General features: G+C 41.1%; 1 protein-coding gene across 4 annotated transcripts in view; it reads left to right on the forward strand.

Moving 5' to 3' along the window:
• The window catches only part of LOC125447829 (mitogen-activated protein kinase-binding protein 1-like), a 161,243-nt gene that overhangs the window by 101,757 nt on the left and 32,364 nt on the right, over positions 1 to 27,122 (forward strand). For all 4 annotated transcript variants that reach the window (XR_007246610.1, XM_048522594.1, XM_048522595.1 and 1 more), the window contains exons 18-24: positions 526 to 589; positions 1,392 to 1,514; positions 8,771 to 8,886; positions 12,452 to 12,516; positions 13,659 to 13,907; positions 23,091 to 23,260; positions 23,828 to 23,961. Coding sequence is in view for 3 of the 4 variants with exons in the window: in XM_048522594.1 (XP_048378551.1) it covers positions 526 to 589; positions 1,392 to 1,514; positions 8,771 to 8,886; positions 12,452 to 12,516; positions 13,659 to 13,907; positions 23,091 to 23,260; positions 23,828 to 23,961 (921 nt within the window). In the remaining variant the exon portion in view is untranslated. The remainder of the gene's footprint in view (positions 1 to 525; positions 590 to 1,391; positions 1,515 to 8,770; positions 8,887 to 12,451; positions 12,517 to 13,658; positions 13,908 to 23,090; positions 23,261 to 23,827; positions 23,962 to 27,122) is intronic.

Consider the following 27,122-nt stretch of genomic DNA (forward strand, 5'->3'; position numbering starts at 1 on the left):
CTTTTTTACAAGATCAGAATCAGATGCACTTGCATGATTGCATAAACCTTGGCTGTGGATAATCTAAGGTGATCATAATCCTTGGGATGGAGCAAAAGATACATTTGGAAGGTAACCATTGAGGTTTTGAGTTGGATTTGTTCGCAGGATCAGTTTAGGATATACAGATTGATTATAAAGTAAAATCACTACCAGCTACATTTAGTTGGCAGTTTTCTCAATTTTTATTTTACATACATCGTACTGAGAATTCCAGCATTGGTCAAGTGATTAAAGTCTGGATCCAAAATTAATTGACCTCTCCCAGTCAACCTATACTGAAGCAAATGTGATTTTGGAATTTGGATTAGATTGAAAATGGACAAAATTCAAGGAGTAATTTGTGAATTTCTACAATGTCTCTGGATCTTTTAGGAGCAACTGTTGCACGTGGTTCAGAATGATTTTGAATGTAGTAATAATGCAGACAGTGCAAAAGTTCTACAAATAGTTTTCAAAGTTTTTTTCATTTTCTTTTAATCATAGAAATTGTAACTGGCATGAAATTTAGTAATGACTGCAAGTATCTCATCACAGTCTCTGGAGACAGGTGAGTGCTCTCTGTTGGACAATATGGCATGTACCCGTGGGTGAAAATTTGAGTGCAGGATATTTTGTTTGTAAATAAATAGCTATTGAAAAGCCCTAGTTTCGTAGGCCAATGTTCCAAGATGTGCATACCATGTATAATTTCTTTGGCATGACACTCACCAACATGCTGGGTGTAGGAGCAAAACATTCTATCTTTAGACACGAAAATATTTCCATTCTGATTAAGAAACCACAACCTTCCTTTTCTTTTCCACTTTTCCCTGCCACCAAAAATCCCAGTCTGCCTTCGTGGTATAACCTTGATCATGTTTTAAGTTGGAAGTGACACTCTGCCTTTCTATATTTCTTCAATCACTGAATGGTTAGTTCAATAGAGATGATTTGTGAAGTGTCATTACCATGTCGGCTTTCTAATTTTTGACAACTGTTAGAACAATTCCTCTACTTTCCGCACTCATTTCTAACTTTCAGCTGATAAATGTACCCGTTGCTCAATGTTCATAATAAAAATCAAGTCTTTTGTAAAATAACTTTTCTGTAAAAATGCAGTGAAGTAAACCAGCTTATTATGTAACTACCTAGCAAGTCACTTCATAGTCCAAGTACAGTGTTAGTTAAATAGCAACAAAAACAGAAATTGCTGGAAAACCTCAGCAGGTCTGGCTGCATCTGTGGAGAGAAAGCAGAGCTAACATTTCAGGTTCGATGACCCTTTAGAACTTTTTCTGGATTAAATAGTAAATGTGCAACTTACTACTGAATATTCAAGTTTATCCGGTTATATATTTTGTAACCCACAGCTGCATTTTCATATGGCGTTTGGACATTCAGTTGACAAATTGCATGAGACATCGCCTTTCTGAAATCAAACAGATTGCTAAACAGGATAACATACCGCCTACCAAGACATCTGCACCAATCAGGTATGTTAGATGAAACTACAGTTGACTTACAGGATACCTCGAGTACTGAAATTTTGAAAGCAAGGCAGGCTTCCATCCTTTTTTTCTTGTAATTCCTTATTTATAAAGTGTTATCTGGAGATCACAGTTTGGTAATCTAATCCCCACCTGTGTAGACAATGAGCAATTCAATACGTTGTCAAGTATCTGTGGATGTCATGTGATCTAACTTTTGAAGTAGGAAGAGACTGAGCCTTTCTGACTTAATAACTTTGTTTGTTTCTCCTTCTTCTCACCAATCCCAAATAAGCCTTGATGTGCTTCACTCTGATTACTCAGCTGCCTCCTAGACTTGAGGAAATTCCAGTGAGGTCAAGAAACCTAAATGTTATATTTTGGTTTGCCACAATGCCTTGACTATCTATTGATTTGTAGTTATACTTGAAATTTTGTTACCCTGATCACTGTAGCAGCTTAAATTGGATGGAAAATGTAAGCCTTTGATAAGGTTCCACATGGTAGGCTATTGGAGAAAATACAGAGGCACGGGATTGAGGGAGATTTAGCAGTTTGGATTAGAAACTGGTTTTCTGTAAGAAGGCAACAAGTGGTGGTTGATGGAAAATATTCAGCCTGCAGTCCGGTTTCTAGTGGTGTGCCTCAAGGATCTGTTTTGGGGCCACTGCTGTTTGTCATTTTTATAAATGACTTGGACACAGGCATTGGTGAATGGGTTAGTAAGTTTGCAGATGACACTAAAGTCGGTGGAGTGGTGGACAGTGTGGAAGAATGTTGCAGGTTGCAGGGAGACTTGGATAAACTGCAGAATTGGGCTGAAAGGTGGCAAATGGAGTTTAATACGGATAAATGTGAAGTGATTCACTTTGGGAGGAATAATAGGAAGGCAGAATACCAGGCCAATGGAAAGATTCTTGGTAGTGTGGATGTGCAGAGGTGTCCGTGTACATAGATCCCTGAAATTTGCCACCCAGGTTGATAGTGCTGTTAAGAAGGCATATGGTGTGTTAGGTTTTATTGGTAGAGGGATTGAGTTCCGGAGCCGTGATGTCACGCTGCAACTGTACAAAACGCTAGTGCAGCCTCACTTGGAATATTGTGTGCAGTTCTGGTTGCCCCATTACAGGAAGGATATGGAAGCAATGGAAAAGGTGCAGAGGAGATTTATCAGGATGTTGGCTGGTCTGGAGCGCAGGCTCTGAAGAAAGGCTGAGGGACTTGGGTCTGTTCTCATTGGAGAGAAGGAGGCTAAGAGGGGATTTAATAGAGACCTACAAGATGATCAGAGAATTAGATAGGGTGGACGGTGAGAGTCTTTTTCCGAGGATGATGACTTCAGCTTGGACAAGGGGGCATAGCTACAAATTGAGGGGTGATAGATTTAATTCATATGTCAGAGGTAGGTTCTTTACTCAGAGTGCTAAGGGTGTGGAGCGCCCTGCCTGCCAATGTAGTTAACTCAGCCACATTGAGGGCATTTAAACAGTCCTTGGATAAGCATATAGATAATGATGGGATAGTGTAGGGGGAGGGGCTCAGATTAGTTCACAGGTCGGCACAACATTGACGGCCGAAGGGCCTGTTCTGCGCTGTATTGTTCTATGGTGGGTCCACTTCTTGAAATAAATACAATGAATTTAGATCTACACAAGTGACTTGGTGCAAGGAGACCAATTTATGCCCGCAGTATAAGAATCAAATTGAGATTATCCCATCTTTGCACCCATGTATTCATGAGTGCAAGTCCAAATACATCTTGGTGATAAAACTAAAAATGCGTCAACTCACAGTGCCTTTCATTATCTCAGGTGTCCCAAGGTGCTTTACAGACAGTTGAATACTTCTAAAGCGTAGGCATTGAAATGTAGGAGTCCCATGGGAAGAGTCCTAGGTCCAGCTATCTTCAGCTACTTCATCATTGACCTTACCTCTAATACAAGATCAGAACTGAGGATGTTCTTTGTGCAATTATCAATGTTTGGCATCATTTGCAACCCCTCCTACCGAACATCACCTGTTCAGATGCAGCAAGACCTGGACAGTACCCAGGTTTGGGTTGAAAAGTGTCAAGTAACATTTGTGACTCTCGAATGTCAGCAATGACCATCTCCAATAAGAAACCTATAAACACTGCGCCTTGACTTTCCATGGCATTGTACTGTCACCGAAACCCCACTGTCTATATCCTGGGGGTTACCACTGAGCAGAAACTCAGCTGGACTTGGCAGAACAGAGGCTAGGAATAGAACAGTGAGTAGCTCACATCTTGACCTTCCAAAATCTATCCACCATCTGTAAGGCTATTTCAGAAGTGTCATGGAATACTCCAGTCACCTGGATGAGTGCAGCTCCAACGACACTGAAAAAGCTTAACATGATCCAGAACAAAGCAGCCCTTTGGCACCATAGCCACAACATTTGCTCCCTCCACCATTGATCAATAGCATCAGTGTGTAGCAACCATAGATGCACTGCTGCAATTCACCAAAGATTCTTAGACAGCATCTTGCAAGCCATAACCAGTATCTAGAAAGCCAAGAGCATCAGATATAACATGGAAACCCTGCTACTTGTCTGTTTCCCTCCAAGCTCGTCATCATCATGAGTTAGAAACGTATTGCTGTTCCTTTAGTCTTGATGAGTCAAAATCTTGGAATTTTCTCCCTAATAGCATGGTGTATCTACCTACAGCACATGGCCTGAAATGGTTCAAGAAGATAGCTCACCACTACCTTCTCAAGGGCAACAAAAGATTGACAATAAAAATGCTAGCCCAGCGACACTAATCCCCTGAGTGTGTTTTTAAAACTGTGCAAACTTCCACAAACAAATATGATATTTCCTCATTAACTGATTTGTGATGATTGAGAGATAAACATTGGCAACACACCGGAGGGAACTCTCCTCCCCTTTGTAATTATACCATGGGATTTCTTGCTTCCATTTAAGAGCACAGAAGATGTCTCCGTTTAACATCGGACCATAAAGATTTACCTCTACAGAACAAATACTAGAATGACAACCTTGATTTTATTCTGAGTTCTTTGCAGTGTGCTTTGACTCATAGTGTTAATCTCTGAGCCACACCTGGCCAAGTTAGGTCAGAAAATGGCTGTACATATAGTACTTTTGGTTTTCTCCAAACTATAGTCTGCCACCTACAGCTATATACTGGATTAGTATTTTAAGGTGTTTTTTGTGTAATAACCACAGAGTCAAGGATCAAATAAAAAGTTGCTAGAAAAGCTCAATAGGTCTGGCATCCTCTGTGACTGAGAAAACAATTAATGTTTCGGGTCTGGTGACCCTTCCTCAGAACTGATGGTGGCTGGGAAAACGTCAGATTATATGCAGAAAATAGGGAGATGGGTGAGGTAGGGAGTAAACGATAGGATAGAGCCCAAAGAGAGAGACAGACACTTGGACAGACAAAGGAGTTGCTAACGATCAGGCTTGGAGGATGAGTAGTTTTTAATGGGGGCTGTTAGTGATGGGGTGGGGGGGGTGGTGGTGTGTAGAGGCAGGCAATGTGGTAACAGGGCCTGGAGTGTGGGGTGGGGGCCTGGGACATGGGAGAGCTTAGGCCCTAAAATTATTGAACTCAATATTGAGGGTTGTAGGATCCCCAAGTGGAAAATGAGGTGTTGTTCCTCCAGCTTGCGTTGGGCTTCACTGGAACACTGTAGCAGGCCAGGGAATAAGGTGGGGCATTTGAGTGGCATGCACAGGTAGTTCAGGGCCTATTTTGCGAGCGGAGCACAGATGTTCTGCGAAGCGGTCGCCAAGTCTACACTTGGTTTCCTCAATGTAAAGGAGACCACGTTGTGAGCAGCGAATGCAGTAGACTCCATTTTTTTTGGAAGTGCAGGTGGTGATTATCAGACACTATTTCTGATATCTCCATCAGATGCACATTCCGCTCCCCTCCCTTGCCTGCCTTCTGCAGGGACTATTCCCTCCAGGACACCCTCGTCCACACTTCCTTCACCCCCAACACCTCCCCGCAGCCCTACGGCACATTCCCCTGTAACCAGCGAAGGTGCAACATCTCCTCCTTCTTCCCCAGAATCCAGGGGCCCAAACATACCTTTCAGGTGAACCAACACCACTTGCACTTTCAAGAATCTAGTTTACTGCATTCGCTGCTCACAATGTGGTCTCCTTTACATTGGGGAAACCAAATGTAGACTTGGAGACCGCTTCGCAGAACATCTAAATCTGCTTGCAGAAAAGACCCTGAACTACATGCTGCCTGCCACTTAAAAGCACCACCTTGCTCCCTGACCAACATCTCTGTCTCTGGCTTGCTACAGTGTTCTAGTGAAGCCCAACGCAAGCTGGAGGAACAACACCTCATTTTCCGCTGGGGACCCTACAGCCCTCCGGACTCAATTTTGAATTCAATAATTTTGGGGCCTAAACTCTCCATGTCCCAGCCCCCCAACCCTACACACCAGGCCCTGTTACCACATTGCCTGCCACTGCAAACCCCCTGTTGTTAGTCACTAACAGTGCCCATTAACAACTATTCATCCTCCAAGCCTGATCGTTAGCAACTCCTTTGACTGTCCAACCGTCTCTTTCTCTCTTTGGGCTCTATCCTATCGTTTACTCCCTACCCCACCCACCTCCCTATTTTCTGCATATAAACTGGTGCTTTCCCAGCCGCCATCATTCTGAGGAAGGGTCAACGAACTCAAAACGGTAACTCTGTTTTCTCCTTCACAGATGCTGCCAGACCTCCCGAGCTTTTCCAGCAACTTTGTTTTTGTTCCTGCTTTATAGCATCCGCAGTTCTTTTTGTTTGTTTTTCCAGAGTCAAGGAGTTTTGCAGCACTTTAGCATACAAGGCTGTTGGCCATGTTGTTTCAAGTGTTTATCTAAATTCTCAAATGTTGTGATGGTTCCTGCCTCAATCTCCATTTTCAAACAGTGAGTTCCAGAGATCCACTACACTGGGTGGGAAAAAAACTTCCTTAAATTATCTTGAAGCTTCTTATCCCTTTTCCTTAAATCTATGCCCCCTGATTATTGGCCCGTCTACCAATGGGAGATGTTTCTTCCCATCTACTTAATCTGTGACCCTCATAATTTTGTTCTCCTCAAAACTTAACCTATCTTTGTTGAAACATTTAAATCCCCTGACAAGATCCTGGTGAACCTTCCCTGCGCCCTGTCTCGTGCAACCATATCCTTCCAATAATGTGGTGACCAAAACTGCACACCATACTCTGGCGGTGTAGGGTTCTTGAGTAGATTTGTAGCTCAGGTTGTGGATGCTGTAGTTAGTTCGTTAGTTTGCAGGCGTTTCATTACCCTGCTCGATAGCATCATTAGTGTAGCCTCTGATGAAGCACTGTTGTGGAAGGTAGGAAAACACAACAATACTTCAACAGAGGCTGCTCTGATGACGTTACCCAACAGGATAATGAAACGTCTGTGAATTAACAAACCAGTTCGGCAAGCGAACCAACCGCAGGATACTCCGGCTGTGGCCTAACTGATATGATCTAATCTGATATGATTACAATATCATAACCTCCTTCGTTTTCAATTAAATGCCTCAACTATAAAAGGCAAGTTATCCGATGTGCTGCTTTTTCCACTTTTTGTTGTCTGCAAGGATTTGTGGGCTTGCAAATTAATGTCTGTTTGATCCTCTGTATGTAATAGGGCACTGCCTTCATTGTGTGTTCCCTTGCTGTTCGTCCTCCCAAAATGCATCCCCTTGCACTTTTCCAGATTAAAGCCCATTTGCCACTGTTCTTACCCGTTTGTCCAGCTGTTTTATATCATCCTGTAGTCAATGACTTTTCCTCGTCACTATTTATCTCCACATCAATTTTCATGTCATCTGCGAACTTGCTGATCAAACCCCTTCAATTAAGTGATTAGACATGAATGCACGCAAACAGTAAGGGACCCAGCACCAAATTTTATGGTACGCCACTGGACGTAACCCTAAGTTTTATTTATGTAGCCAGTTTGAAAATGGGTATTGAGGGCAAAATCTCTAAAATTGCAGATGATGATACAAAGCCAGGGAGAATAGTAAATTGAGGATGATGCTGAGCAACTCTAAAGGTATGATGTGGAGGTTCAGGTGTTGGACTTGGGTGATCAAGGTCAGAAATCACATAACATTAGGTTATAGCTCAACAGGTTTATTTGAAAACACAAGCTTTTTAAGAGTCTTACACCTGACTAACACCGAGGCTAATACCTGAAGAAGCAGGAAGACCCTGAAAGCTTGTTTTCAAACAAACCTGTTGGACTATAACCTGGTGTTGTGTGATTTACAACTTCAAAGTGGTTTTAACAAATTGGCCAAATGGGGAGACACCTGGCAAATGAAATTCAATGCGAAGAAATGTGAGGTGAAGCATTTTGGTAAACAAAACAAGGAGACGCGGTAGCCTTAATAGTACAACTTTGAGAAGGGTACAGGACAGGGGGACCTTGAACTTCACGTGCATGAAACTCTGATGGTCCCCACGCAATATGAAACAGTTGTTAAGGCTTATAGAATCCTTGGGTTTATAAATAGAGGTATAAGAGTATAAAAACAAGATGCCACACATCTACAAATCATTTGGTCAGACTGCATTTGGAGAATTGTGTTCAATTCTGGGCACCTTGATTAAGTTGGAAGAATGTTAAAGACTTGGAGACAGTTCAAAGGAGAGCGACTTAAATAATACCAGGAATGAAGGATATTTGATACAAGGAAATGTTGGAGAGTGTGGGCTTATTCTCCTTGAGGCAGAGAAGATTAAGAGGTGACCTTATTGAGAGGTTTCAAAATTATGACCAATTTTGACAGGGTAGAAGAAGGGCATTCTGTTTCCACTAGTTGGTGTGTCAGTAACTAGGGTCACAACTTTCGACCGTCAGCAAGAGAGTCAGGTGTGAGATAAGGAAAACTTCTTTACTCAGTTGTTAGAATTTGGAATGCTCTGCCTGGGAGAGTGGTGGAGGCAGATTCTGTAGGCTTTGAAAGAGAGCTGTGTATATATATATATATATATATATATATATATATATTTAAAAATGAAGCAGTTGGGAGGATAGATCTGGAATGCTGTGTAGCCCTTTTGGGATTTGATACAGGCTTGATGGGTTGAATGGCCTCCTTTAGTATAAAATTCTGTGATATTGAACTGATGATGAGGTTAGAAAATGCAAAAAGTTGAATATTTTCAACATAGAATGAAGGACTTTAGTTTTACTATTTACTAACTATTCTGCGATGATTTTAGGAGAGAGACCTTTATGGTGCAAAAGGCAGCCTCAGAGGATCAGGAAGATGATACAAGTGAGGATGATGTGAAGGATGGTTCATTCCAAACACCTTTGAAAGAGCCCATGGACAGAGGTAGGAGCTGTTTTGTATTATGTGCATCAGACGCATGAAATAGACCTCAAAAATTCAAAACCTCAAAGGTTTCATGACAATGACTTTTTAAAGAAAATGATAATTTCACATTTGTATCTCATCTTTTACGATGAGCAAATGTGGTAAAATACCAGTTTAGAACTTTTAAAGTGTTGTTATATCAAAAACACAGTAAGCTTCCCAAAACAACAACATGATGATAATTATTTGTATATTGCTGGTTAATGCTTAAATATTAACAATAGCCATGGGAATAACTCCTCTGCCTTCAAACCTGTGTCATGCATTTTTTTCTATTCAGCTTAGAGACAGTGAGAGTTTTTGTTTCTTTTCACATGGAAGTCGCCACTTCTGAAAGTTCAAGACGCACGCAGTATTGTACTGGAATGTAAGCTTGACTTCTGGAGTGGGACTTGAACTCAAATCTTCTGAATCAGAGGTTTTAGCAGCTAGTTGATTTGCAGCTCTCTGAAAATGAATTCCAAAGATTCAACAGTTAATAATGATTAACTGAACCACAAGGTTAAAGAACCTATTTTATGACATAGCTTCTGCATTTATACTAATTCTGTTGTCACGGTTTTTGTTAATGCAATATTCACCACGGTTATCCATATATTCTGTGACTGATTACTTTCCATAAAATTTCCACTATCTAGTAGAAGATAACTGATCAAATATGCTTAAGTTTAAACAAAGTTTATGTACAGGAATTGAGTATTTCTTGATTTCGTACTTGGCAAAATGGAAAAAACACGTTTGCTTGAAACTTTTCATCATGCTCTCATCAGGGCAATTCAGAAGAATAACAATTCAAGGGGAAGAACAACATTTATGCAGCCTGGGAAGACAGTGTTGATTGATTAGCATGTAGAACCTGATCAGTAGAGGCAATGCCAGGGAGAATGCAGCAATTAATTTATTAACAGTTAACTGTTAAGCTTTATTTAAAAATAATAGTTTTGTCTTGAAGACTGGCTGAACATAATAGACATACACCTCTGCTGTTTGCCAAAGCAAGGTACTGCCTGGATCCAACTAACCTATGCTTGCAAAGCCCAGCATGGCAGCCTCATCCAGAGGGGCGATCTCGGCTTGGCATGTTGGTTTCCAGGTTTGGCAGTCATGCCTTGGTGTGGAGCTCTTCTTTTTCTGCCAGCTTTGGGATATTTGAGTGTTCGTCATTTTATTCGGCTTAACCTGAACAGAAGTTGATCGGAGATGAACTTTGTCTTAAGAAACGAAAAAGTAAAAATTATCTATGACTTATGTCATTAATACAGGTGGTAAGGTGACTAAAAATTTCTCTTTTTGTAAAAATACACTTAACAATAGTTGCTATTCTATTCTCAACACACGGTACAAGGGCCAACATTAAATTCAGGGCGGCATGGTGGCTCAGTGGTTAGCACTGCAGCCTCACAGCACCAGGGACCTGGGTTCAATTCCAGCCTCGGGTAACTGTCTGTGCGGAGTTTGCACGTTCTCCCCGTGTCTGCGTGGGTTTCCTCCGGGTGCTCCGGTTTCCTCCCACAGTCCAAAGATGTGCAGACTAGGTGGATCGGCCATGCTAAATTTCCCGCAGTGTTCAGGGGTGTGTGGGTTATAGGGGGATGGATCTGGTTGGGATGCTGTAAGGGGCAGTGTGGACTTGTTGGACTGAAGGGTCTTTTTCCACACTGCAGGGAATCTAATCTAATCTAATCAAATGTGATTCTGCGATTGGACAACATTTGCTAGGTAACCCTGAGAGAATTGTGCTGAAATACAATTCAGGATTATCAGTTGGGCTCTGTGTGGCATACTGCTTGAATATCAAGTTACATGTATTAATACACAGAACCCTGCTTTACAAACGCACAGGAAATGAACATGTTCTCTCTGTTCTAACTCAAAATAGGTGACAGCCATTTGTCAGTTCATTTTTGGGGCAATGTACCTAGTTTAAAATTTTTCAGCAAAGCTTGGCAGTCAGTCGTCATCAATTATTGCAATATATGTGATGGCTCCTCCACTAGAGTCTAGTTACCAAGTAATCAGAGTTTCCCTTCATGCAATATATATGTTTTTCCCTTGAGTTGGTATTCATGCAGATTGTCTCGATCAGTGCAAGATGAAAGTTGCCTTTTACTGTTTCAGTTCCTTTGACTACACTTCTTCATGCCTGCTGTTCAGTAAGAATTCCACTTCCATTCTTGGTTTCTCCATTACACCTGTTTCAATGATGCCAGTTTCCACAAGGGGCCTTCTGAAAAGTCTTCCCTCCTCCCCAAAGTAGCTGACTGGGCCATTAGCTGTGTACGACCCAATTCCTGCAATTCCATCTTCGTCCCTTCCCCCCCAGAACAGTGATAAGATTCCTCTCATCTCATTTTCCACACCTGCCAGCTTCAAATAATCATCCTCTGCCATTTCAACCAACTCCAGCAGGATGCTGTACCCAAGGTCCTCTTTTCCTCATCAACATTCCACAGGGACCATTCCCTCCTCGCACCTTGATCTGACCTTTGTCACTTCTAGCAGTGCTTCACAACAGTATGGTAGTTTCCTGTGCAATTGCAGAAGATAAATACTTGACCTTCTTGAGACCATAAGACCACAAGACATTCCTCCAATGCCACATTATTCCAAGGCCTCAGATTCCCCTTACAGGTGAAGCAGTGATTTGCTTGTATCTCTTTCAAACCGATCTATAACAATACTATATTCACTTAATGATAAGGTCTACTCTATACTGGCTTCACCGGATGCAGATGGGTGATTGCTTTGCCTTGTGAAACACCTCTGCTCTTTCTATAGAAATAATCCTGATCTTCCAGTCACTTGCCATTTCAATACACCATCTTGCTGTCATGCTAACATTTCTATCCTCGGCCTGCTGCAATGTTTTAATGAAGCCCTAAAACACCTCCTTTTCCACCTAGTTACTTTACATCCTTCAGGATTCAACCTTTTTGAATTCAACAATTTTTGAGTGTGAACACTGTCCTTCATTTTGAGCACCCTACCCCACCCAGCCCCCATCACTACCAGTATCTTGTTTGCTGTCACCCAACCAGACCTTTCTGCTATCAATACCTATCATGAATACCATTACTGCCCAGTCATCATTTATAGCTTTCCTCTACAACTACCCACTTTACCTTTTGCTTACGACTTCAAGATCTGTTCCATCTGCTCCTTTCCTCCTCAGCATAAACACCATCCTTTTCCAGTTGCCTTCAGTTCTGAAATTCAGTTCCAATATCTTATCAAATCTCTAGCATGAGCAGTACTTTAATTTTATTTGACTATCAACATGGATCCTGTTCTTTCTTCTTTCCAATTCTGTGTGAAATTCTATGAACAGGTGCTGATAGAATCTTGAAATTATATAAAAGTACAGTCAAACAAGCAACTATTCACCACCTTCATATCATATCAATGCTAGTTCTTAGAACCATCCAAAACTAATCCTGTGCTCTATATGTGATCCAATTTTTCCCTCAAGAAATGCTGCAAAATTGTTGTTTGCCATTTTTATTGCTGCCGCACAATCTTGCAGGTAAGACTGAAGATGCTGTGTTCCTGCTGACAAATGGGAAGCTTCCACTGTGGGCAAAAAGACTGGTAAGTTCCTTGGGAGAGGAAAATGATAGTGTGGAATAAAAACGCTTAAGTGGAATGAGGATGCTGGCCAGTTGCCACTTACTAACATCTCTCACAATCCTAGCCCAGCTCTGAATTTTAACTTGTCATCTTTCCCTCTCTTTCTCAAGTACATTTGCAGAAGAAGAGTGTGGCAAAAAAGTCTGTTCATTTGGTGGACTTTACTACTTTTTACACATTTGTTTGAAGAACTTGTAAACATACTGCAAATGTACACACACTCATTTTCAGTAATGTTACCACTTTGGTTGGCCATCATTCATTTGCAGTTGTGGGCATGTGTAATCCGGCTATTTGCTAATCTGCATGCATCCAAGTGTCAGCACTCACCTAATGCAGCACTGATCACTATATACTGATGAAAAACTTGAATCTCCTGACCATTTCTTCCTCCCATCTGCAATGCTTTCAAAACGGGAATTGACCTCTGGCTTTTCCTGAGCCTACTCCTTGCATGTAGTATTTATCTGCTGAGCAATCAAGTGCATGTTAAAAAAAAAATCTGTTGAGCCAGGCTAAATTGTCCATTTGTACAAACTTGCTGAGAGTGGTGATGGAATGAATAAAGAAACACAACAGGAGACAAGAATGTGTCAATAATGAGTCACTGTCATCTGAAGGGAAAAGGTATGGAAATGACAGTAAAACTAAAAGCAGACAAAGATTTAAAAAGAAAACAAAATGGGACCAGAGGTTACAATCCAAAATTGTGGTGTTTGCTTTTGTGGTACTTTGATATCTGTCCTCCGTATTAACTTGCAAACTGTACCATTAGTGGAGATCATTCTTTATATGTTAGTCCTGTCAGTGGGGATGGGAGGTTAAATAATTCTGAATTGAAAAATAAGATTAAAGCAAATATATTTGTGAAAAATCCATGAAGAGGGCAGATAAGTGTAGAGCTAAAGGAGCACAACAGTCCAGGCAGCGCAGAGGAGCAGAAAAGTTGACATTTCGGATCAGGATCCTTCAGAAATTTCTCAAGGGCCCCAAACCAAAACTTAAATTTTCCCGCTCCACTGATGGAAAAAAAACTCATTTAAAATCAAACTTAGTGACAACGATTTTCAAAAATGTTCACTTTCTTTCAACATCTTTTGCAGGAAGCAGGTGATGGAAATGTACATGATAGAACTGTAAATAGCACTGTTGAAGCATTCCAGCCACGAGGAAGATGGGCTGAGAGAATGGACAAAGATTTTATTCACTCCATCTTGGGAAGGAAGCAGTTGGAGGAATACTGTGCAACCCCAACTCCAGGCAACTTGACAGTAGCACAGGGACTGCCAAGCAGCCATTTAAAGGAACAGGACAAGTTTGGACCGCAAAACTTGGATAACTTCCTTGAGATGGTCAGTGTACTGTTCATTAACCATAGTTTGTAGCTGCTAATATCTATTAATTGTTTCCAATAAATGGATTACGGAAGATTGGTAATACCTACTAATGATTCCCAATACATGGATTATAAACTTGCATGTGGGGCGACTATTCATGAGTCTAATTAGTTGGAAGTAGGTATAACTGTCTATTAGCGAAATCTTGTCTGCCTACAGTCTTGGGCATAACCCAGAATCTGGTTACAAGAGAATCCGGGTCTATGGAATTGTTGGCCTCCAGTTAGGGACAAGATTGACGATCTTTTTGTGATTTTTTTTAAGTGCCAAGGGAATAGTGGATACCATGGAATACTTAGAAAATTATAAAATTTTACATTTATAAGGAGGTTATTAGGCCCACCATGTCTATACCAACTCCTGAAAGAAGCATCCAGCTGATCCCACTTTCCAGTCCAATCTTCATAGTCCTCAAAATTAATCCCTTTCAAATATATATCCAGCTGTCTTTTGAAATCTCCTACAGAATCTGCCTTTGCCACACTCTCAGGGAATACATTCCAAATTCTAACAACTGAGTAAAGAAGTTTGTCCTCATTACACTTCTAGCTGTCTTACTCACAATCTTAAAACTGTGACTCTAGTTACTGACATACCAACTTGTGAAAACCAGTTTACTACTTTAAAATCTGAGAAAGGGCCACTGGACCCAAAAACATTAATTTTGGTTTTTCTTCACAGATGCTGCCAGACTTGCAGAGCTTCTCCAGCAACTTCTGTTTTTCTTCTAGTTTCCTTCTTTGTCCTATCAAAATTGTTTATAATTTTGATCACCTCAAAAAGGTCTCCTGTTAACCTTCCCTTTGCTGAGGAGAATAAACTCATTTCCTCTAATCTTGCCTGGTATTCGATATCCCTCATTCCTGCAATCATTTTGTAAATCTCCTTTGCACAGTCTCCAGTCCTTTAACATCTTTCCCTTTTTAAGGTGCCCAGAATTGGCACAATATTCAGAATGTGATCTGACCACTGATTTGTAGAGACTAAGCATCACTTTTGTTTTCATTTGTGGGATGTGGACATTGCTGGCAGTCCAGCATTTATTGCTCGTTCCTAGTTGACCTTGAAAAGGTGTTGGTGAGCTGCCTTCTTGAACTGCTGCAGTCCATCTGCTGTGGGTTCACTCACAATGCCGCAAAAGTCATTGATGAAGCAGCTGAAGATGGTAACTGAGGACACTACCCTGAGGAACTCCTGCAGACATGTCCTGGAGCTGATATGACTGACCTTCAACAACTGCAATCATCTTCCTATGTGTCAGGTATGATTCTTTCCACAAGAAAGCTTTCTCTAAGATTTCTATTGATTCCAGCCTTTCTAGGGAATTCCAGATTTTTGACCCAGCAACAGTAAAGGATAATGATATATTTCTAAGTCAGGATGGTGAGTGGCTTGGAGGGAAACTTGGAGGTGGTGTTCCCTTTATTTGCTGCCCTTGTCCTTCTAGATGGATGTCATGGATTTGGAGGGTGCTGTCTAGTGAACTTTGATTTTCTGCAGTGCATCGAGTAAGCAGTAGCAGTATGTACTGATGGTTGTTGATGGAGGGATTGGATGCTTGTGGATGTAATGCTAATCTAGCAGGCTGCTTTGTCCTGGATGGTGTCAAACTTCTTGTGTTGATGGGGCTGTACTCATCTAGGCCAGTGAGGAATATTCCATCATACTCCTGACTTGTGCCTTGTAGATGGTGGGCAGGCTTTGAGGAGTCAGGAAGTATGTTACTTGCCTCAGTATTCATAGCCTGTAACCTGCTCTCATAGCCACTGTGTTTATGTGGTGAATCCAACTGAATTTCTGGTTAATGATATTGCTCAGATGTTGTTAGTGGGGTTTACAGTGATGGTAACAATATTGACTGTCTCTTGATCATAACCCTGCATTTGTGTGGCATGAATCTCGGTTACTACTTGTCAGTCCAATTCTAGATATTGTCGAAGTCTTGTTGCATTTGGACATGTATGCTTCTGTATCTGAGGAGTCACGAATGGTGCTGCACATTGTATCATCATTGGCAAACATCCCCATTTCTGACCTTATGATGGAGGGAAGGTCATTGATGAAGCAGCTGAAGATGGCTGGGCCTAGGACACTAGCCTGAGGAACTCCAGAGATGTTCTAGAGCTGAGATGACTGAACTTCATCAACTGCAGTAATCTTCCTATGTCAGGTATGACCCTGACCACTGGAGCGTTTGCCCTGAGATTCCCATTGATTCCAGTTTTCAGGGCTCCTTGATACCACATTTGACCAAATTTAGCCTTGGTGCCAAGGGCTGTCATATTCACCTCACTTATGGAATTCAGCTGTTTTGTCCTTTTTGAGCCAAAGCTGCAATGAGGTGAAACCCAAACTGGGTGTGCTGAGCAAGTTCAGCTTGATAGCACTGTTGATGATACCTTCCATTGCTTTGCTAAATTGAGCATAGGAATGGTAATTGTCCAGGTTGGTGAGACATAATTTCCCAAGCACAAAGCCATGTTGGATTTATCCTGCTTTTTATGTGCAGGACGCACTTGGGAAATTTTCCACATTGTTGGGTAGGTGCCAATGTTGTAACTGTACTGGAACAGGGAGAACAGCAACTTTTGGAGCACAAGTCTTCAGTATTATTGCTGGAATATTGTCAGGGCCCCTAGCCTTTGCTGTATCCAGAGCCTCCAACTGTTTCTTGATATCACTTGGAGTAAATCTAATTGGCTGAAGTCTGGTACCTGTAATGCTGGGGATGATTTGAGGAGGCCAAGGTAGATCATCCATTTGGCAATTCTGGCTAAAGATTGCCGAGAAAGCTTCAGCTTTATTTTTTGCACTGATGTGCTGGGCTCTCCCATCATTAAGGATGGGGATATTTGTGGAGCCTCCTCCTCTTGTGAGTTGTTTAATTGTCCACCACCGTTCACAACTGGATGTGGCAGGACTGCAGAGCTTCGATCTGATTGTGGAATCGGTTAACCCTGTCTGTCACTAGCTGCTTGTGCTGTTTGGTATGAAAGTCATCCTGTTTGGTTGCGCCAAGTTGACACCTTATCTTCAGGTATGTCTGATGCTGCTCCTGGCATGCCCTCCTGTTCACTCCGTTGAACCAGGGTAGATCCCATGGCTTGATGGCAATGGTTGAGTCAGGGATATGCTGGGCCATGAGGATGTTTTGCTGGAGTACAGTTCTGCGTGATGGTCTACGGAGCCTCATGGATGTTCAATTTTCTGTTCAAAGTCCTTGCTTTTATACTCTCTACTTCTACTCATGTACCTAAGGATCCTTCTTACAAGTCTTCTAAAAAACTATTTCTTGCCTGGCCACCTTTTACAGAATAACGCAATTGAAACCCGAGGTCCCTCTGCTCCTGTATTCTGCTCAAAGTTGTGCCTTTGAACCTGTATTGTCTCTCCGTGTTTCTTCTACCAAATTTTCTCTGCTTTCTCTACTCATTTCTCTGCATTAAAACTCATCAGTCAGGTATCTGCCTACTTGGCCAACTTGTCAATGTTCTTCAGAAGTCGCTCAGTGACATCCTCACAATTCATTATTCTCCCTAGCTTAGTATTATCTGCAAATTCGGAAACATTGCCCACAACATTAGTAACACCTTATCAGAGTGAAATACTTAATTTATGATTAGTTAGAAAGTTTATGAAGCTACCTTCTGTTTGAGTTATGTTGCTTGTGAAGTGTTATGTTAGTTTTACTGGCAGTGACGTCTTCTTTTATGAAACACTGGCATGGAGGCCAACTTATTTGTGTGATAATCTAAATTGTCATAATAATTTGTTTGATTTGTATTTCTCAATGTTGTCTAAAGCCTTTAAACATTAAAGTGGCTTGTTCAGTTTGTGGTGCTCTGTCATACCACTAAGCTCCATTGAAAACCTTTCTGTACATTGTCCATGCACACTTAGAAAAGTTAAGTAATTTAACCCTTTCGTGAATTTAGCTCTTGGAGTCCCATATTTCTGAAGTATTTCAAAAAACAAATTATGCAGTAAATGGTTTAAAGAGGGACTCTGTAGTCTGAGGCATAAACAGACATTTCTGTATCTGACACCAAGATATCAGGTGTGCTGCCTCTGAGGGTGTAGAATATCCTCAAAGGGAAAGGAGCCAGCAGGAGCCATTGTACAAACTGGAACAAACTACGCAGGAAGAGAAAAGAATGAGGTTCTGAGAAGAGAATGTAAGAAATTTAGACAAGAATTTTAGAAGTAGGTCCTTGTGGATAGTAATATCTGGATTACACCTGATGCCCCATAGAATGGCGGGATAGCAGATGAATGCATGGCTGAGGAGCTGATGCAGGGGAGAAGGGCTTATATTTTTGGATCATTGGAATCTCTTCTGGAGTAGAAGTAATCTGTATAAGAAGGACAGATTGAATTAGGGGATTAATATACTGTTGGGGAGAGCTACTCTGAAGGATTTAAACTAGCGGGAGGGAGGGGAAGGCATGGAGATAGCGAGAAGAGATCAGTCTGAGACTGGTGCAGTAGGGGAAAAGGAGCAAGTCAAGCAGTCAGGACAGGCAAGACTAAAGCAAATAACTGGGTAGGACTGATAAAATTAACTACATTTATTTCAATGCAAGAGGCCTAACAGGTAAGGCAGATGAGCTCAGAGCATGGTTGGGAACATGGGACTGGGATACCATAGTGATTACAAAGTCGTGGTTCAGGCATGGATAGGGCTGGCTGCTTATTGTGCCTATAGATCCTATAGGAAGGAAAGCAAGGGGGTCAAGAGATGAGGGGAATTGGCATTTTTGATTAGGGATAACCTTGCAGCTAGAAAATGGGAAGCATTCAAAAATGAACTAATGAGAGCCCAGAGACAGTATGTTCCTGTTAGTGTGGAGGGAAAGGCTGGTAGGCGTAGGGAATGCTGAATGACTTTGGAAGAAATTGAGGCTTTGCTCAGGAAGAAGAAGGAAGTATATGTCAGGTATAGACAACAGGGATCGAGTGAATCCCTGGAAGAGTATAAAGACAGTAGGAGTATACTTAAGAGGGAAATTGAGAGAGCAAAAAGGAGACATGAGATAGCTTTGGCAAATACAATTAAGGAGACTCCATAGGGATGCTTCAAATTCATTAAGGACAAAAGGCTAAGTAGGGAGAGAATAAGCCCCCTTTAAAGAGCAACAGGGCTGCTTATGTGTGAAATTTCAGGAGATCTGGGAGATACTAAATGGGTATTTTGCATCAGTGTTTACTGTGGAGAAGGATATGGAAGTTAGAAAGTTAGTTTGGGAAATAAATAGCAACGTTGTGAAAAACGTCCATATTACAGAGGAGGAGGTGATGTATGCCTTAAAACAAACGCGGACAAAACCGAGAGACCTGATTAGGTGTACCCTAGAACTGCGTGGAAAGCCAAGGAAGTGATTGCTGGGCATGTTGCTGAGATATTTGTATCCTCGCTGGTCACAAGCTAGAAGACTGGTCGTTGGTAGTAGGGAAAAGCCAGGGAACTATAGACCGGTGGGCAAATTGTCCTGAGGCACAAGATTTGGAAAGGCAAGGACTGATTAGAGAAAGTTAACATGGCTATGTGCATGGGAAACTGTGTCTCACTAACTTGATTGAGTTTTTTGAAAAAGTATCGAAGAGGATTTATGAAGGCAGAGCAGTGGATCTGATCTGTATAGACTTCAGCAAGGTGTACAACAGGGCTCCGCATGGTAGACCAGTTCACAAAGTTAGATCATGTGGAATGCAGGGAGAACTGGCCGTCTGAATACAGAACTGGCTCGAAGATAGGAGACAGACAGTTGTTTTTCCAGACTGGAGGCCTGTGACCAGTGGTGTGCCACAAGGATCCGTGCTGGGTTCAATGCTTTTCTGCGCGCTTGTGTGTGTGTGTGTAAGTTTGCTGATGATACCAAAATTGGTAATGTAATGGACAAAGAAGAACATCCCTTCGGAGTACAATGAGACCTTGATCAGATGGGCCAAGGAGTGGTAGATGGAGTTTAATTAAGACAGATGTGAGGTGCTACATTTTGGAAAGGCAGGACTTGAACGCTTGATGGTAAGGTCGTGGGTGTCTTGCTGAACAAAGGGACCTTGGAGTGCAGGTTTATTGTACCTTGAAAGTGGAGTTGCAGATGGACAAGGTTGTGAAGAAGGTGTTTGGCATGCTTGCCTTTATTGATCATTGCGCTGAGTATAGGTATTGGGAGGTCATGTTGTGGCTGTACAGGTCATTGATTCGGTTGCTTTTGGAATACAGCATTCAATTCTGGTCTCCCTGCTAAAGGAAGGATGTTGTGAAACTTGAAAGGGTTTAAAATAAAAATTTACAACGATGTTGTCAGGATTTGAGGGTTTGAGCTATTATGATAGGCTGAGGAGGCAGGGACTATTTTCCCTGCAGCATCAAAAGCTGAGGGATGACCTTATAGAAGTTTATGAAATCATGAGGGGCATGGATAGGGTGAATAGTCAAGGTCTTTTCCTCAGGGTGGGGGTGCCCAGAACTGGAGGGCATAGGTTTAAGATGAGAGAGGAAAGGTTTAGAAGGATCTAAAGGGGCAGTTTTTTCACACACACACGGTGTGTGTATGGAATGTCCTGCCGGTGGAAGTTGTGGAAGCTGGTGTAATTACATTATTTAAAAGACATCTGCATGAGTATATAAATAGGGAGGGGTTAGGGGAATATGTGCCAAATGCTGGCAAATGGGACTAGATCTCATTTTGCGATTTCTGCGCGGTGTGGACGAGTTGGACCAAAGGGTCTGTTTCTATGCTATTCAGCTCTGATAGTAAATCATGTTCTTTAGTTTATGGAAATGGCACATTTTAGTTTTGTTTGTTTTTGATTAATGTGGAAATTACTTTAAAATATTTGTTTGTGGGATCTGGCCGTGGCTGACTTGACCAGCACTTAATGCCCATTCTTAATTGCCCTTGAGAAGGTTATGGTGAGCTGTTATTTTAAACCGCAGCAGATTTTAAGGTGTATAGACATCCACAATGCAGTTAAGAAGGGAGTTCCACACCTCTGATCTGGCAATAGTGAAGAAATATTCTGAGTCATGTTGGTGTTTTCCCTCCAAAGAGAACTAGACTCTGTTCCCATGCATCTGCTGCCCTTGGTGGCCAAGTACGTGGATTTGGGATATGCTATAGAGGAAATCTGGATGGCTTCTTGAAGGTGTTCTTGAGCTCTTTGATTCCTGGGTTTCAAGGTTTTCTGAGGAATGTTGAGTAGGTCGAAACCCAGAAAAATGAGAGGTGATCTTATCGAAAAATATATATTCGGTTCTGAGCAGACATGCGTGAGAAGCTGAAAAGATGTTTCCCCTCATGGGGAGGACTAGAATTAGGGTGCATAGTTTAAAATGAAAGGATTTCCCGTTTGAGACAGCTGAAAAATTTTGAATGCTACTTGTCTTTGAAATTCTCTTCTGCACAGACAGTTGAGGCCAGCTAGAAAAATTTGTGTTTTACAAGGAAATTGAGGACCATTTGGTGGGTGCGAGTAGAAAAGTGAAAGTAAACCACTATCAAATTAACCATTAACTTAATGAATGGCAGAGCAGGTTCAATACATCAAATAGCCTACTGTTTCTTCATGTGATTTTATCAAACGGCAAACTCTCTGTAAGATGCTCAAATTTCTAGGTTATTTGGAACCACACCGTTTGAACAGGGAGAAACTTTACACTATCAATAAAAGAATAAACTGCAGAATTTCTACCACCAAAGCAAACTAAAAGCAAGTATATACAAGCCTTGACTTAGGAGTCTGATGGACCTTAAGTTACACCATATATTCCTTTCAAAAGTGCCCTTCTTTCTAAAGTCATTAATTATAAATGGGTGAATAATTGTACTTTGTGGAACATTCTTTATGGAACTGAATTAACATAGTTGATGAGTCCTCAATTTCTAGGTAATTCACTATGAATATCCCTGTAAGTGTGATTTTTCAATCACACCAGGATGAGAATCTGAGAAAGCATGAGTGACAGAATGAATGGAAGTGGAGGGGTTACTTTCATGCGCAACATCACAGAAAATTTCGCAAGTCTAGCATTAGTAGCAACTACATGCTTATACGAATTGTTATACTGATTATATTTGTTAAATTTGTAACATTTATATTTATGATTTTAAGGTTCATTGAAAATTTTGATTAGGTTTTATGCTGGTTTATGCTTACTAATTACAGTCTTTGCAGTTATGAAAAATTGAATTATCAAAGAATTTAATGACACAACTCTTGAGATTTTCACGCTTTGTAATAACACAAGTTGCTCATAAGCTTCCAGACTTGGTAAAAAGGGTGTCTGTGATCGCAATTACCTAATATTGGCAATTGATGATTTTTATGCAATTTTACAAGTTAAAGTTTAAGCAGAAGTTTAGATATGATGTATTAGTTAATTAACTAGAGAAAATATGCACACTTGTGACAATTGGGGGTGGTTCAGAGACCAGAAGACTAACAGGCTTTTGGCGTAGATTATGTTGATCTCATTAAACCTATGAAGGCAGCTGTTTGAAGTCTTGGCACAACTGTACAGATATAGCGCTTGCAATAGTGTGGTCCCCATATGTGAGAGGATATATCAGCAGTGGTGATGGTGAATCTCTTTTGAACTCTGGTTCCTGAATGATGGTCTTAACTTGTCAAGAATGGATGGCTAAACAGATCAGGCCTTTGTCCTAAACTCTAACAAATAATGAGGCAGATCTTATGGAGGCATACAAGGATTCTGAGGGGACTTGATGGACTAGATGTTGAGACAATGTTTCAGGTAGTGTGGGAATCTCTATCTCGGGGATGTAGTTGCACTCATTTAAAAATGACGTGCAAAGGGTTTCCTGAGTGTAGTGAATGTCTAGAACTCTCTACCTGAGAGATTTATGAAGGCTAAATCACTGAAAATATTTAGGGAAGAGAGATTTTAGAGATATAACAGCTATAATGAGCTGAGGCCTGGAGTAGATCTTATGTGGTTCAAGGGGACAAATGGCCTATACCGTTCCTATTTCTTATGTTCTTATGAAATTGTGGGATGAATTAGTGGTGTTTCTTCTTTGGAACAATGTTTATATTAAATATGCCATAAAAAAGTACAGTCTTTCATAATTAAGACCACTTTAAACTTTCTTTTTTTTTACTTGCTTTTAGATGGAGTTATCCCCCAGCCTTTTGTCGAGAGAGTCCATGGGAAGGCCGAGCTCTATTTGCCTGGAGGATGCAGGCAATGAATATTCCCATGAAGTGGATACTGTGGAAATGGAGCTAAGTGCACCGATGTTTTACCCAGTGCAAAATGATCATTCTACCAGCACAGAGAAGTAGGTATTCATTGGTGGTATTGAATATTTGAGTACTGAAGTTATTTTTTGATTTGAATGCAAGTTTTTAGTCTCTAGAACTGGTTGAACTTAAAATCAATCTATTCATGCTTTACTTTAGAATGACCAATGTTTACCAGGTACAGTATAAAGTCTGTTGTAGACTGGAGTTAGGGATATGGCCCAGCCTCCCCATCTAAATTTTTTATTTTAGTGAAATTGTTTGTCACCAGGGAGTGGACTGAGGTTTTTAAATGAACATTCCAAATTGGTTATTCTCATGGAAGCTGCAGCTAAAATGTAGATGGCATCCCAATTCTTCAGTGGGAGGGCAAAAATGGGGATAAGTTGCTACAGGCAATCACCCTTCATACGATTGTGGAAAGCATTGCTTTGCAGCACACATAGTTGTAAGAAGGAACAAAAGTTGCACACAATCATTTTTATGTTTAATCCCAACATCTAGTAAGTTTCTATACCATAAGGCTCTGACCTCCTCACAAGAGCCAGAACCCCACTATCTTGAACTTATTGTATATTGACATTGTATCTTTAATTGCACACCAGTGATTATCAAGTAAAAGAGCCTCCAAAGAAACTACTGGAGAGTGAATCTGAATGGAAAATTGTGCATTCAGTGGAGAACAGTCCTGACAGTGCCTATTCAATGGATTCGGGCAGCAATGAACAACAACAAGATGGTGAGAAATCCCCAAAATTCATCTGTTTGAGAAGCTAATGGGTAGAGAAGAGTAGAGTTAAATGTACTGATGTTAATAAAATTGATGCACAAGTAATTTGGCACAGCTTAAATGTGCTAAGGCTTTTGAGGTAGACAGCTAAATGTATTTTTCAGTAGTTTATTTCACAATCTTAACATTTTATCCATCTAAACTGGGCTTGCATAAGCAGTTGGATTGAATAATTCCTGTAGGTTGGCAGCTATCTGGTTTGCCATCAACAGTTGACTTTTTTTTTCCCCCCCCATTTAGTTTTCGTATTATTCTTATTCATTCAGGGAATATGGATGTTGCTGGCTGGGACAGCATTTACTCCCCCTTCTTTGTCATTCTTGAGAAGGTGGTGATGAGCTACCTTCTCAAGGGTAACAAGCAAAAACGCCCACAAACAATGACTAATTTCTTTTTTACTTTGCCCAAAAAAAATTCTTGTCAAGGAAGATTTGCTCCATCTGAGGCACAATTATTGCCAAATTCAGCATTCATGTTATCCCAATGCCATATGTAATTGTCTTGTAGGGGTTCAGTTGATGTTTCTATTCTGGAAAAACTGCTTCAAGCGTTTTAGGCCACAGTTCAAGTTAAGCACAGATGACATTAAAAATAGCTGTTTCATTGCCAGTGCAAATTTGTATAGCTTCACATCATGTGGCTCACATAGTCATATCTCAGTGCAGGTATGGAAAAACAGCTAAATCTCTAATTGGTACTTTACTGCTACACTGGCAGCAAGTGAAGACAGTTTCCAAGATGGAATCAGCAGAGGAGTTGGTTAGGATAAAGAGATGAGCAGGAAAAACCATCCCACCTGGATGGATGCATCCTATGTTATTTAACACATAGGTATAAATTGCAGATGCCTTGGCCACGAACTTCCAATCTTCTTACGATGTGGGGCTAGTCCCAGATGACTGGACCTTTGCAAATGTTATGCCAGTGTTTTGAAAAAAAATTGGTCTGAGTTGTCTGCCTGGCAACTTCAAGCCAGTCATGAGTAGAGAAACTTTAAAAAAATGATAATTCAGGGAAATGAATTCAGGCCGATGAAAGCCAGGAGAATTGTAAAAGGTAAGTCTTGTTTGACTAGCCTGAGTTCTTTGAAGTACTGGAGGGGTTGATAGTGTGAATATGAACATTTAAAAATGTTTGATTAAGTACCACATAATAAATTTGTGAGCAAATAAACAGTAACAATGTGCATATGAAGTTCATCAAGGGATAGAAATCAAAATGTCAGTGAACAATGCAGAAATTTGGCTTCTCTAGCCTGTTCCATCATGTAAGATCTTGGTAAATCTGTGCCTTCAACTCTACTTTCCTGCCTATTCTCAGTATTCTCTTCTTGACTCTCTCGTCAAAGGTTAATCTACAGTAAAAATTGAGGAACATAGTAAGATACTTTGAGGGAACATACAGTGGTGAAATGAAATACCCGAATATATGGCAGATTAAATTTTAATACAAATGATTGAAGTGATACTTTGGGGTAGAAACCTACGAGCAATCCCATGAAGCAAGATAAAAGAAATAGCATCACTTTAAAGGGGCTGCAGCAACAAACTATTGTGTACTTCGGTGAAGATAACAGTAAGTTAAAGTGCGTATTCCTTTTGTTTGTGGGGCATGAGTCCTTTTATATGAATTTGTCATTTCTAAGCAATTTTACAATTCACGTCAATATCTTGGCAAAGAGGAGTAAAGGTTTGTTAGCTAAATTTGCAAATGACATCCAGTTTATTTGGATGTGTATTTTGTGAAGAAGATGAGACGTTTGCAGACATATATGGATGAGTTGAGTCAGTGGGTAAAAATCTGGCTGATGGACTATAATATGAGGAAAAGAAAGGTTATTTCTTATTTCTGCCCTATTGAGGCAGCATGGTGGCTCAGTGGTTAACACTGCAGCCTCACAGCGCCAGATTCGATTCCAGCCTTGGGCAACTGCCTGTGTGGAGTTTGCACATTCTCCCCATGCCTGCATGGGTTTCCTCCCACAGTCCAAAGATGTGCAGGCTAGGTGGATTGCCATACTAAATTGCCAGTAGTGTTCAGGGGTATGTAGGTTATAGGGGGATGGGTCTGGGTGGGATGCTGCAAGGGTCAGTGTGAACTTGTTGGGCCAAAGAGCCCGTTTCCACACTGTAGGGACTCTATGATGACTTATTGATTTTGGCAGGAAGATTTAAAATAGTGTTAGGGAATTACCGTTGAATTCTGAGGTGCAGAGGGATTTATTGTTCTACTGCATGAGTCGTAGAAAGGTAGTATGTAGGTATAGCATAAAATCAAGAAAGCTGAGAGGGTTGGGCAACTTTGGGACACTCCGCATAAGACAATGGAGGCAAGGCATTAAATATTTTTAAGGGGGTGGTAGATTCTTACTGGAAAGAGGAATCCAAGATACAAAGAGATCTTTTGAGTCATTGTTATACAACAAGGAAACATACCCTTTGATCCAACTCAACTGTGCTGATCAGATGTCCTAATCTGATCTTGTTCCACTTGCAAGCATTTGGCCCATAATCCCTCAAAAGACTTCTTCCTCATGTACTCCTCCAGAATGCTTTTTTAATGTTGTCATTAACCTCCCTCCTTCATCTCCTCTGGCAGCCCATTCTGTACACAGGACTCTGTGTGGACAAAGATCCCCCTCCGATCCCTTTTAAATCTTTCCCCTCTCACCTTAAGCCTCTGCCTTCTAGTGTTGGACTCCCCTAGCCTAGGGGATGAAAAGACATTGGCTATCACCCTATCAATGCCCATCATGGTTTTGTAAATCTCTAAAAGGTCAACCCTCAACCTCTGACGCTCTAGGGAAGAAAGCTCCAGTCTATTCAATGTCTCCCTCAAGTTCAAACCTTCCAAACTTGGCAGCATCCTTGTAAATCTTTTCTGAACCCTTTCAACTTTAACAACGTCTTTCCTACACAGGCTAGAAAGAGAGAGACTAGGGAGACTAGAATGGTACGCATTATTCTAAAATTGGCCTCATCGTGTCCTGTACAGCCCACCATGAGCCATGATCTTATTGAATAGGGAGTCAGGCTGAAGGGGCTCCTATTTGGTGTGCTCATAATGGGGCTAATTAAGCAGTTGTTCTGAACAATTGGTACGTGCATGCT

Source organism: Stegostoma tigrinum, chromosome 39 (genome assembly GCF_030684315.1).
Source record: "Stegostoma tigrinum isolate sSteTig4 chromosome 39, sSteTig4.hap1, whole genome shotgun sequence".
Taxonomy (NCBI): Eukaryota; Metazoa; Chordata; class Chondrichthyes; order Orectolobiformes; family Stegostomatidae; genus Stegostoma; species Stegostoma tigrinum.